The following is a 12,927-nucleotide window of genomic DNA, read 5'->3' on the forward strand; positions in this document are numbered from 1 at the left end:
TATCGTGTAAACTGCTCGGCTGAGTAAGCCAATCATGAGGCCCTCACTGCTGAATCGGGGATCCCATTGGTCGCAGCAACAAGCGCTCAGTCTCTGCTGCTGAAGAGGAGTGGAAGCAGAGAGAGTGACCACACAGCAGGGGCACAAGGGTGGGATTTAACCGAGTGTGCGCGTGCCTGTGTGAACAACACCGGTCCACAAAGCACAACAGAAAAAATGGAAGATATGAATAAGATTAAATCAAATTCTACACCCACAAGACAAGAGAGTGGAGGTGAAGAAAGCGCACATTTAGTCGGTGGTCGACCGAAATATTTGTGTGTGTTGGCAGATCAGAGTTGAGCTTTAATTACAGGAGCAGAATGAGCTTATCAAGACATTCCTTAATTAATCTTCTTTCTTAATCAGAGGAAAAGAGCAGTTAAGCTGCCTGATCGCATCCTTGTTTTGGTGCAGTGCGGTAAACACAACAAGCACTCGCAAAAATATTGTCCTGCTTCAAATGTTGTTTTGGGGATCCCATCCCTTCCCAATCCTACAACTGCATGTCCTTGTAATTCAAATCTGCCAATATCTGTTTCACTTACAATCATTTCTGTTTTTTCTCTGCCTTTAGTGCAACGGACTGTACAGCAGCAAATACCCAAATCCAAGGTTTTAGTTTATAATTAGTTTATTATCATTATTGTTATTGTTATTGTTATTATTATTATTATTATTATTATTATTATTATTATTATTATTTTATCTGTTTCTGCTGTTTCATGGCTCCCAAATTTCCTGAGCACAAGAAAATTCTGTTCTTCCTGTAAACTATAGTTTACTTAGAATAATTGAACATGGACATTGTCAATGGATTAAACAAATGATCCGCATTTAAATCCTTTGAATGTTGAACAGAAAACAGAACGTACACTTTTAAGGATTTCAGGCAAATGAACCATGAACCTTTCCAATTTGTGACGAGATAATTGACAGGCTAGGGACACAGCTTATTGTTACATGTTAATCATGAGGTCGTTTTGGACAATGTGGCACCTTTCAAGACCAACGGGGGTCACTGGAAAGGATTCATGATTGTGATAAGCACAAATGAAAGTTTATTTTGATGATTAAGAAAAGACACCTGAGATTTATAAGATACAAACACTTCAAAATGAAACTTAAGAAGTCAATCTAAATGTGGCACGTCTGTGTTTTAAGATAACTTTGCAGCGGCAGAATTATTGCACAATGATCCACCGCTGTCGTGGACAGTGAAGTAAACGCTGGTTGAACTGCTTCAGATTCTAAGTGGCAGCTCGGGCTCTTTGGGCCCGACTGGTTAAACTGGTCCAACCACTAGCACTCACTGCTGTGATCAGATAAGAGGCCACACAATAGCTGCTTTCTGTTCTCAAGACTGTGTTATTGTTGCCTTTTGCAGGTTGAAGAAAATACAAGATGTTTGTCCCGAGGCTATTTTTTTTTTTTTTTTTTTTTTAAACCTTCCCTGTTCACTCACTCTTGCATTATTGATGCTTTGCTGCCATGTTGGTTCATGTGCCGAACACTGATACAGTTCACTTTAACACCCAAACTTTTAATGAATGTTGTTTTATTAGGAAACATACAAAAAAATCCCACAGTACTTCAGACAAAATTCAAAATACGGAACAAATTTTATGAACAGTGACAAAACACCAAGGAACTCGGTAGAAAAAAACAACTGCTGAACAGAAATGATGATGAACTTGACTGTGTTCACTTTGGCCCAAAGTAGTCGACCACACCGCTGCCTTTAAGACCGTCGAAGAAGAAGAAGTTCCTATGCGGAGCGTCTCTTTGGGACAGAGCCTGCGGACGAAGACACAAGTCGGACAATTTAGCGAAACTCAGTTGGAAAAGAAATTTCTTATATACTTCATTTTCTTTATTCAGTGTCACAGAAAAAAGGTCCCATATTCAACAATGTGTTCCAAATCACTCTTTTCACTTCTCGCGTTGCAGTGTGGAATCACTTGGCTGTGGGACCCAGCCCCTAGTGATGTCACAAAGTACAAAGATACCGCCCAAAGGTTAGCAACAACGACCACCTCATGGCTGACTTGCTGTTGTACCCTGTCAAAGCATCAGTCAGCAGGAAAGAAACTTTTTTTTTTTTTGAAGGAGGCTTTAAACAGAGGGCTAAATATGTTGTCTTCCTGCGGAGCTCCGTGGAAAAGCAGTCATACAGGGCTGCTCCACTGGCAACACAGATGGAAAACAAGGTTTTGGGAATGGGTCGTTATTCATACACCCAAATGGTGCAGCTCGGACACATTCCTCAGTGATGAAGCCAGGGCCATTTTCGTGTGTTTCGGGTCTCACCATGAGTCATCATGGAGCGACTCGAATGGAATTTCGGTCGCTCAAGAAGAAAAAAACTTTAAATAAGACTTTGCTGCTGGAGAGTCAGACTCGCTCAGCCAGACATCAGTTGCAAAGAATTTCATCATCAGGGTTGACGGAAGGGTGAGGGGGTAAGGCGGATGTCGGCCGAGGTCACGGCACACATCCCAGGCAAAAGAAGTTTACATCATATGCCTCAGAGTGGCGTGCTTGTTTTCCTTTCTTTATTTCTTTTAGATTGAATTGGAGAAATATGTATTTTCAGGCTGTGACACAAGTGTAGTCAGTCAGACACCCGCCATTTCACTGGCAGACAGCGCCAGGGTAACTCATTCTTCAGCTGGTTCCCTGCAACACGCTGCTTCTCGCAGTCATCGGCAAGTGAAGCACCGAGCAGAGGCGCTGACGTTGAACAAGAAGCTGTGCCAGAAACCAGCTGATGGTCCAACGACACAACAAAAACAAAAAACAAACCTTGTGTTTCCTCAGATTTTGATGCATCATACTTCTGATTTTGCCGCTGTAATGTTTTCACAGTGTTCTAAAGTCTCCATATTATGCAACATACATTTTTCAGACATAGTTTCAGTTCAGTTTTCTGAAGCGCGAGGCAAACAATACACTTCTGAGAATCAGCCCTAGAAAAAACCCCAGAAAAACAAACATAATCAAAAATATGAATTTCTTTTCTTTTTTTTTTGAGTTTTACAGCTTTTAGTAAATAATCATAAAGTTTTGTTTTTTCTGCTTGTTTGCTTTTCAATCTTCTGCTCTGGACCTTCAATCTGTTAAAATAATAAATCAAATCAAATCAAATCAAACAACTGCACCAGACTGGTGGATGAAGACGTAAAACATGTTCAATTTGGGACCTTAAAATGCTTCCTGATGTTTTCAGGTTTACCTTGACCACTTCCTGTCCCAGAACTCCTCCCACGACGGCGCACACCGGTGACATCTCAGAGAAGCAGTGGCTGAGGACAAGCAGAGCAGGTGTAACTAGACAGAAAATTTGAGGACTGAATCACAGCAGCCTTTCTAACAAGAAGATGAACCATGAACGTTCAAGACAAAGACTAAAATTCACTGATTGAAGTTGGTTCTTAAAAGTAATCTCGATCCAGGTCTGCAGTTCTCAGGCCGGTTCTCCTTCACCTCCAAGACTTGCACCGTTTGGTTCGAGTGACACCACATGGAGCGACACATAACTGACAATCACCAGTTCATGGGTTCATTTATTTGTAGAGTTAATGACACATCAGAGGGCCGTATACCTTGTGAATTCATCACTCAGGAGGTCACCGTTCACTTTCATGGCCGCGAGGACGTCATCGCGGATCTGCTTCAGGAGCTCGCTGTCCTCGGGGAAGGATTGCGGGTCGGGGTCGCGGCTTTTGTCTGTACGGAACTTCAACAAAACTGAAGGGGCAGAGGAAGAAGAGGAGGAGGAGTGGGATGTAAGACAAGAGGAAGGGAAAATAATTGATGTGCAAACGACTGGAAACGGCTTCAAACTGCGTGTGTGAGGCAACATCTGCCAAACAGCCCGTTACACTATCGCCAGCCATTACTTCAGCAACGCTTTCAAGAAACTTTCACGGGGAATTATCACTTAATGGAAACAGCATCTCGTCTCCGCCACTGCAGTGCGTGGTTGCAACATTAACCGTTTGGTTTCGCATGAGTCTACAACTCCCAGCATCAAAATAAGAGGGCACGCACACACAGACTCAACTGTGCAAGGAGGCGTACGCACACACGTGCGCGCATACACACACACACACACACACAAACATACGCTCTGTGATTTGACAAACTGGAAAAAAAAAAAAAAGATTTAGCCTGCGAGTCAAACTCTTCTCCATCCGCTCCGCACAGGCGCACACATCAACACCTAGCCCACATACTTCCTGTTCGTCCATTAACCTAAACCACATAAAGGAAGTCAAATCCTCCCACTGCCACCAAACACACAAACACACACAGAGACAGTGTGTGTGTGCGCGCGATGAATCATATCGCACCTCAACTCTGCCCTTTATCACGCAAAAGACGCTCAAAAGAAAGTCAAAGACTGGCACAAATGGCATCAGACTGCGAGGGCAGAAAACCAAAAGAGAAATTTCATAATAGAAAATAAAAGTATTGAAGCGGGGCGGCTTGGAACGGCGAGACTCTGAACCTACACGTGTTGGAAATGTTTCAGATGTCCCTTTGCGCCTGAAATGCGCACGTAAAAGGTCAACGACAAACAAACGAGATTGTCTCATTCACCAATTTTTTTTTTTTTTTTTTTTTAAATGGCGTTATTAAAAGGTAATATAATAATAACTTTATCAGCGAAAGATGTATCTTTTGCCACTTTTGTCACCTCTGCTTTTTCAAACGTGTGCTAAAATATACAGTTCTTGAAAGCAGCCCTTTATGATACCACACAAAGCACTGAAACCTACATGATTGATCAGTGACAGCGTCGTTCTAAGACCGGCTCTCAACCACCTTGTTTTGACAATCACTTTGAGCAGGAAGCCAGGAGTGACGCTGCAGGTTGTAAACAGAGGGCTAAATACGCAGTTTTGTGGAGCGCTATTAGGTTGTTGTTTTTTTCAAGATTGATCTAATAGATTCTGGGATGAAAAATAAATACCTGGATAACATGATGTAATAGAGAACCTTTGAGCACAGACTCTCCATATTCACATTTATTCTTGTATAAACGTGAAAACCAGCGACCGACTGTTGGCAAAGAACTTAAAAAAAGAGGGTTGACAAGAAAAATCAGAGATGATGACGATTGTATGCAAACACAAAACCCACAGCACTGGTTCCAACACATGACAGTTCCCAGTGACACAGGAAGCTGTAAGAAGTTGTAACAGGGGAAGAGCCACTTCCTTGTCAGCGTCCGCCCTAAACAACAAACCACCAGCTCCAATTATAGAAGCCACCCTGGAATAATAACTCCGCAGTGTGAAGGAGGAAAAAAGGAGGGCAATGTTTTGTAACACACACACACACACACACACACACACACACACACACACACACACACACACACACACACACACACACACACACACACACACACACACACACACACACACACACACACCGCACCGAGGACGTAGTAATGGTAGCGACGTAGTAATGGCAGCATCCTGCAGATGATGAGTGACACAAGGACGCAAACTTGTTGTTTAGGAAACAAACGAACTAGGCGCCAGCGGTCACATGACCACTAGTGGGGCCAGTGTTGTTGGTGTGGCGGTCTCTCTCTCTCTCTGTCATACTGGACTGGACATGTTTTCCACCAAGTCATCAGTGTTGTTGTTGCCTTTTAGCTGTTCATCAACATTATAATTAATGTCTTTATCGCCATCTGTGTTGTTGTCATTATTACTGACAACAACATAACTACCAGTAGTTCTATTACTAGAACTACTACTACTAATAATAATAATTAAAGTCTACCTAAAAATGTTCTTAAAATTTCATTAAAAATTAAATTCTGATACCAGGAACATTGTTGCAAAAATAGTTCTAATATGTAATAAAAAAGTTTTTTTTATTAAACTATAAAGGTAAAAATAATTCTACTGTGCACTTACAAAATTAAAAAGTAGGAAGTGTTGGAATTCTATGTAGTTTCATCTTTTTTTTTAATTGAAATCATAACCAACAGCACTAAAATCTGATTCAAATTTTGTGGTAAATAAATACAATGGCTTATCGGAGTATATATATATATAAATAAAGAAAATAAAATAAATTTAATTAAATTTAATTAAATTTAATTAAAAATAACAAAACAAATTAATCAGGCCTGAGTCTTATTATTGACAGGGTCATTGCCTAACTGATTTCAACAACAGTATTTCTAGTCATTCTCAAGAGTTTAAAAAGAAAAACTTTCAAAACTTCTAATGCTTTAAACCTCAAAAAACAGGTAAGCATGCAATTTAATTTTTGGAGGGACATTGCAAAAATAACAAGGAAATTCTGGTATGAATTTTTTCAGAGTTTGCATTTCTGTGTTGGCCTTTTCACTGCAGGGATCTGTGCATCCTGTTTGAGGTGCGCTTTGTCTTTATTACACCCGTACCTTTTCAAGTTTGCAACAACAATTTCTCTGCGTGCTTCCTGTTCTTGCTCGTTGATATGTGATGTAGGCGCTGGGAGATGTTCTCTGTTCTACGCTCAGTGCACATGACTGGCCATGGACAGCCTGTGATGGAAACTGTGTGGGGATGGTGCACGGCCAGGTGACATGTGGGACAATAACAACCACAAAGAAAAGGCCATCGGGCTTCGCAAATAATCTTGAAAACAGGAAGTGTATTTTGGGTTTACTTTAAATATCAAAAGGTTCCTTTGGTGTTGATGGTTCCTAAACGTTTGCTGGGTCGTGTGCGATTATTCGGGTGCAACTTTGCGGAACGGCATTCTTTTCTCCTAGGCTGGTTGGTGTTTTGGATTTTAATAAATACCAGATTTGATCTAGACTTCTTTTTTTTATGGTCAAACGTGGGTTTCTTCCCAGAGGGAGACGATGCTCCAAAGTATTTGATTTGATTGCAATAAACATGAGAAGACCGTTTCTTCCATGCAAGTGCAAAAGCAAGCTGATTTTGAATGTTTGCTTTGTGTTTCAGTCCCATGTCAGGGGGTCCTACGGATTTTCAGTTTCAAATTTCAGAAATAATTACTATATATTTGTGGTCGCATCCTCTCCTTATGCAAATACCGTCTGCATTTTACCGCCTACACAGAAATATCAGCCACTCAGTTGGATGCACCTCACTCAAATGAAAATCCTGTGAAATAAATATCCAAGAAAATGCCATTAAATTAATAATTTAGTAATAGCCTGAAACTAATAATAATTTTTTTCATATTCTGTCTTTGACCCGGAACTATTATTATTATTGGTGACAAGCATTGACAAGCAAATTAGTAGATTTATGACTTAAAGACACCAAAACCTGAAGAGTTCAAAGCAAACGCAGGTTGTAATGACAGCTTAAGTACCGTGTAACAGGAAATAGTCGACTGGTGTTTTCTTCAAGGAGGCTTTGGCCTTGTCACTCGTCCACTCCACCTCCAGGGCTTCCTTCAGGGTGCAGAAACTGGCCGTCTTGAAGGTGCAAAAACAGAAAATAATAAATAAACATGGGAAATTAACTTGTATTTTTTTTCCCTCAGTCATTGTCCAAAAGTACCCGAGTGGTGAACTGGTGTAAGCGTCATTAACATTAAGTCCTGAGTCCAAGTCCACAGCTGTGGGGCTCACCAACCTTCTTCACCATGGTGGTCTCGTTGGGGTCCACTTTGGTTTTCTTTGCTCCTGGACCGCCCTGGCTACTTTCGGATGGTTTCACTAATTTGGGTTTCTCCCTAAAGTTAGGATTGGAGAAAATTACATTTAGGAGCGGGACATAGAGCAGCTGGTATTAGAATGCACACCATGCACAGGAAAACAATTCTATACAATGTTGGGGCGCATCAAAGAAAAGCAAATAACATGGTCTGAAATAATGAATACATGTCTTGCAGGAAAATACATCATTCAAGATAATATTCAAAGACTCCATCTTCCTCCTTAGAAAAAGGAAAAGCGCAAAAAATAAATATTGCAATTCCTAAAAGATTTTCAGTTAGATGCAACTGAAAATAGCAGTGTTGTGTCTTTAAATGTGCTCCTTGGCAGCAATGCTGTTCTTAGACTGGCAAAAATATAAACCACCAAGCACGGTTATGCAACCCAGCATGTGAAAAAAAAAGGAAAGAATTTACTTATTTTTTAAAAAGCACCGGATACACCGGATCGGATACAACACATATTTTGAGTTTCTTTTAAAACTCACTCGACATAGTTGTGCTCTTGTCCAAGGTTGCAGAACATGTAACCATAGTAACCGTACACGTCCCCACAGAAGACTTTGATGTTGTGCTGAGAGCAGAGCTGGTCAACACGCACCATCAGGTCTCTGGAGCAGCCAGTCAGGCACACCTGAGGAAGAGGCAGAAAACACTCAGCAGTCAGAGCGGATTCTGACCAAAGTCCGCTGTTCCTAATGACAATTCTAAGCAACTGTTATTTCAAAGTTATTTTTAAAATCAGCCTTTTAAAAAGAAAGCTTTTTAATTAGAAATCTGTTGTTATCAAAGTTTTTCTTATCTTATTTATTTTTATTATTATTGTTTCAGTCAAACTGAAAACCTTCCGTCCTGTAGGTCACATGCATCAACCACAAGTCAACACAGGAACAAAGCTGTTTCTTCAGATCAGTTTCAGTGCAATGTGTGGGATTCAGACAAAAATAAGTTCACGCGCAACCTTTTTCAATTTGGAACTTTGCATTTTTCCGCACTTTCACAAACACTGTGACCAGACAGACAAATTTTCAAATCACGTTTACCCCCCCACCCTTCCTATGTGCTTGTATGCCATGTGATGAGGACTCTGTCATAACATAGAACCATATTGCGAACTGGAGTTGTAACCAGGACAAAAAAAAATAAAGCTTTTAAAAAAGCGATTGGGTCCATTCGAGTGCTGCCAATTATTTTAGGTGGCTAGACATTGTTTTTTCGACCAAGACCTCCTGTTGTTTGTTTGTGCAAATATTAGCAGATAGTGCAGAGGTGGCCAGTGCACCCTCGCATTCAGCTGTCAGACGGCACTGTTTACCGTAAGACTTTCATTTCATCCACCTGTCTGCACCTTTTATCTCTGAATATCAAAGAAACAGAGCCCCTGCTGTGTGCATCTGTTGGACGCCATCTCATCCTCACGGCATCCTCTTTGCGAGCTGCTCATTCCCGTTTTGATTAACATGAAGCAGTATCAAATGATTGCCTTTGTTTTGCCTGGAATCCCTGAAGGACGAACCGCCATTTTTCTATGAAAACTTCCTACAATACTCTTTAAAACAAACAAACAAACAAACAAAGAAAAGCATCAACTGGCTGCCTTCCAACCTGTCTGAGACACACCTAGTGCACCAACGACAGAAGCTATTGGTGATGGTTCCCCTCCCAAAGAAGCTGAAGCAAACAAACAATGTGAGAGCGGCACTGAGCTGATGCGCAGCTGTAAACAAGTGAACAAAGGGCTGGGTCCACCTTATCCTGCAAAGCCAGCATGGCGCACCCAACAACTGGCTGATAAAAAAAAGATTGTTGGCATCACTCAGTGTTCCACATGAGGACAGGTCGACTGGGCCCAAGGACAACCGCTTGCTGCTTGTTGAGAAAAGGCAGAGTGCAGCGTGGGAGGCTGCTGAATGTTCTGTGTGACAAGCATCTCCTTCTACAACCAATAGTTTGATACCAGTATTGGGGGGGGGATAAATTCTGGTACAGATGAATACAACTGTGAATGTCTCTATATAGTAGATGTGGATCTACCATTGTGCCATGCCAGCCAGATTAAAACTATGCTGATGATATAATAAGAAGGTAGAAAGTGTTTTGTTTATAGTTATTCTTCAACTTAATAGGGTTTTTAATAGATGCATTTTTTTAATGTTGAAAAAAAATAAACAATGATAGTGAATTATAAACAAGCTCGAGTGAGGCTGAGTGATTGTAGCATACAGTCAGCTGTATGCGGTGGGTATCCAGATGGACACTTCTCTCACTCTGTCATTGTTCAGTAATTAGGCTTTTTTATTTGAAAAGTGTGAACACACTCCAGCCTCCCCTCTGTAATCCCGCTCCATGTTCCCGCTGAGCCTCAGACATGGAGACGGATGAAAGCGCTGTGTGGTCGACAGCGGAGAGGTAGGTGCAGACTCCGTTCTGTCTCTTTTTAAGCTGTTTTCCCTCCTTTTTTTTGCCTCACTCTCTCTCTCTCCCTCGTTCAGGCCAACCCTTCATCCAGTCCTCACTTAACTTTGTCCTACTTTTCTCCTCACGTAGCACCCTCCCCTCTTCTCGACCTTCACTTGGTTCTCCCCAAGGGAGCGAGACTACTGATGAAGCAGACACAACACCGCTTAAATAAGAAGTCTCTTCTGCTGATGGCGGTTAAAAAAAAAAGAAGAAAGAAAAACTTTCTTGTCTTCACCAGACATATACCTAAATTCAAGACATATTCAGATGTCTATGGGAATCAATACCATTTATCAAAAAAATTCACATCAGCTAGATTATAATTTAAGTACACCAGACATAATTTCTGCTACATTGACCATGACAACGTAGTCATAGCATTTTAGACATTTCTAGTTATGTTTTTAAAATATTAATCTGCCTCCTTGTCTTATATATCTGCCAAAACAAGGAGCTCAAGTTAAATGCTTATTTAAACTCAAAGGAACTGTTATGGGCTATATTAAAGCAATGGCTGCCTTGACAGAATGTATTTTTTTTTATAGACCAATACAATGAGTTATTTGACATCTTTTGAATGTTGTCCTTAGTTAATGAGTCAGATAAATGATTATCCAATTTCTTATTGATAATATTGTAATATGTTATATTTTTAAACATGCTGTAATGTAACCATATTTGAGTTTTTTTTATAATCAATTAATATAACATTTCTGAAGGATATGATTGAACCTGTTTCTTCTGTTCATCGAATTGTTCATCGCACTGCAATTATAAAAAATAAAGGATTTTGATTATGTTCTACATCTGTAAAAAAAAAAATTAAAACCAAAAAACTGCAGCGTTAGATGAACGCCATTGCATGTTTTTCAGTCTTAGCCACAAATCAAGAGGCGAAAGCTTTTTCATTTAAATAGTCTAAAGGCGACATCTAGTGGTCATGATAGTATTACAGCAAAGGTATAATGGTGAGTAAAGGGAACAATGGAACTGTACACGTTGTCAGAGTTAAGGCAAAAACAAGAACAGCTAACCAGTCTACATATAATTTCATTCATTCATTCATTCATTCATTCATTCATCTTCTATACCCGCTTATTCCTATTCAGGGTCACGGGGGTCTGCTGGAGCCTATCCCAGCTGTCTTAGGGCCGTTTCCAAATCATGTAATCAACATTTTCCAAATGAGATGGGGAAGAGTTGCATCACTGGCAAGCATTTACGCAAAAGGTTGATTCTTTGCTATGATCTGAATTCAATTATAACACACGGACTCACGGCATCAAACTGCAGAAAGAAATCGTCTGGCTTGTCTTCAATTTTGTTTGTGTCTGCATGGACCTCCACCATGGGGTTGAGGTTCTGAGCTCTCTCCAGGGAAGCCTGGGCTCGGTTCTGCCCCTGAGCAGTCACAGGAACCAGGAACTGAGCTCGGCAAGACTCCTCTGATACCTGAGAGACACACAAGAACAGAATGTTGATTTAGTGGAGATTATTGTACTCTAATCTCTTTGAGGCTGAGTTACTTAACACATCAATGCAGTCGCCTCCTTCAGAATATATACTGCCTTTGTAGCACAGTCATGGTTTGGAATTTAACATCACAGTGCTTAATGTGAAGACTGGTGTCCTGGTATTAAGCACCTGTTCATGATCCAGCAAGGTGAGTCCTTTAACTCCAGCTAGTATTAAGTTTTTGGCCACTTCAGCCCCCAGGCCACCTAAACCTGCAAGCAGGACACGGGAGCCTCGTAGCCTGGTAAAAGAAAGGTAAAACAAACAAAAAAAATTAATTGATAAACGTGTGATTTATACGTCACCGATTGCCAACGAGCAATGCCAATTAAAACAACGAGCAACTAAACGATCAGAGTACAAGAAAATCTTAGGAAGTTTAGAGAAATTAATTCAATATAACATCAGCATACCATATAAAATGTGCACGTAAACACAATTGGTGCATAGTGAATGCCATTATTCAATCATCTTTTTTCCTGTGCCGGTTAGCCTGGCGAGCTAACGAAGCTAACTGACCTCTTCTGAGCATCCAACCCCCATAGTCGAATCTGGCGGTCATATTGAGCTGCTTCCTCCTCGCTGATGACCGGGTCCTCCTTCTCGATCATATCGATCATTTCAATTTTCAACAAAGTTTGATATATTAGCAATAAAAAGCTATTTTGATTGCTACGCCAACTCTTTCAAGTGCCAAGACGGTCCCGCTCGACAGACGCTTAGTGATGACGTCACAACAAACTTGCTTCGCTTCCAATCATTTCATACCGAATACTATTTTCTCGTTATAATATCTATGTTGGAGAAACAAAATTAATATCTATTAATTAGAACAAGTGAAAATATTATTATTATATCATATTATATCATATGTTGCCGTGCCAAGTCCACATCCATCCATCCATCCATCCAGTACCCTTATTCATCACCTCATAAAGAATTTGCTTTCGGTTGTTTATCCCAAACATGTTTGTTTATCCCAATGTTTGTGTGACTTTAGAGTATATGGAATTCGCAATTCCTGTCAACAAACAAACAAACACTATTCACATGACTTTAATAAGTCTAAGCAAAATACGTTCTCAACATTTCCACAAGAAAGCGTTTGCTAAACGCCTGCGAGTCAAGCTCAGGGGCTCAATTCTCCATCCTCTCAACCAGTTGGCTATTTGTGTGAGACACGTACTTGTACCCTATTCGTCATTG

General features: G+C 40.6%; 1 protein-coding gene across 1 annotated transcript; it reads right to left on the reverse strand.

The window, feature by feature from the left end:
* Nucleotides 1-1,580: 1,580 nt before the first annotated feature.
* Nucleotides 1,581-12,456, reverse strand: sae1 (SUMO1 activating enzyme subunit 1). Its single transcript, XM_076036552.1, has 9 exons — nucleotides 12,241-12,456; nucleotides 11,851-11,962; nucleotides 11,485-11,658; nucleotides 8,235-8,380; nucleotides 7,665-7,764; nucleotides 7,399-7,504; nucleotides 3,645-3,789; nucleotides 3,275-3,344; nucleotides 1,581-1,836 (listed from the first exon to the last, which is right to left on the reverse strand). The coding sequence occupies exons 1-9, from the start codon at nucleotides 12,339-12,341 to the stop codon at nucleotides 1,744-1,746; spliced, it is 1,047 nt and encodes a 348-aa protein (XP_075892667.1). The 5' UTR covers nucleotides 12,342-12,456; the 3' UTR covers nucleotides 1,581-1,743.
* Between the last annotated feature and the right edge of the window lie 471 nt (nucleotides 12,457-12,927).

This window comes from Nelusetta ayraudi, unplaced genomic scaffold, assembly GCF_046127955.1.
Source record: "Nelusetta ayraudi isolate G7.1 ecotype Tasmania unplaced genomic scaffold, CSIRO-AGI_Nayr_v1 ptg000048l, whole genome shotgun sequence".
NCBI classification, from domain to species: domain Eukaryota; kingdom Metazoa; phylum Chordata; class Actinopteri; order Tetraodontiformes; family Monacanthidae; genus Nelusetta; species Nelusetta ayraudi.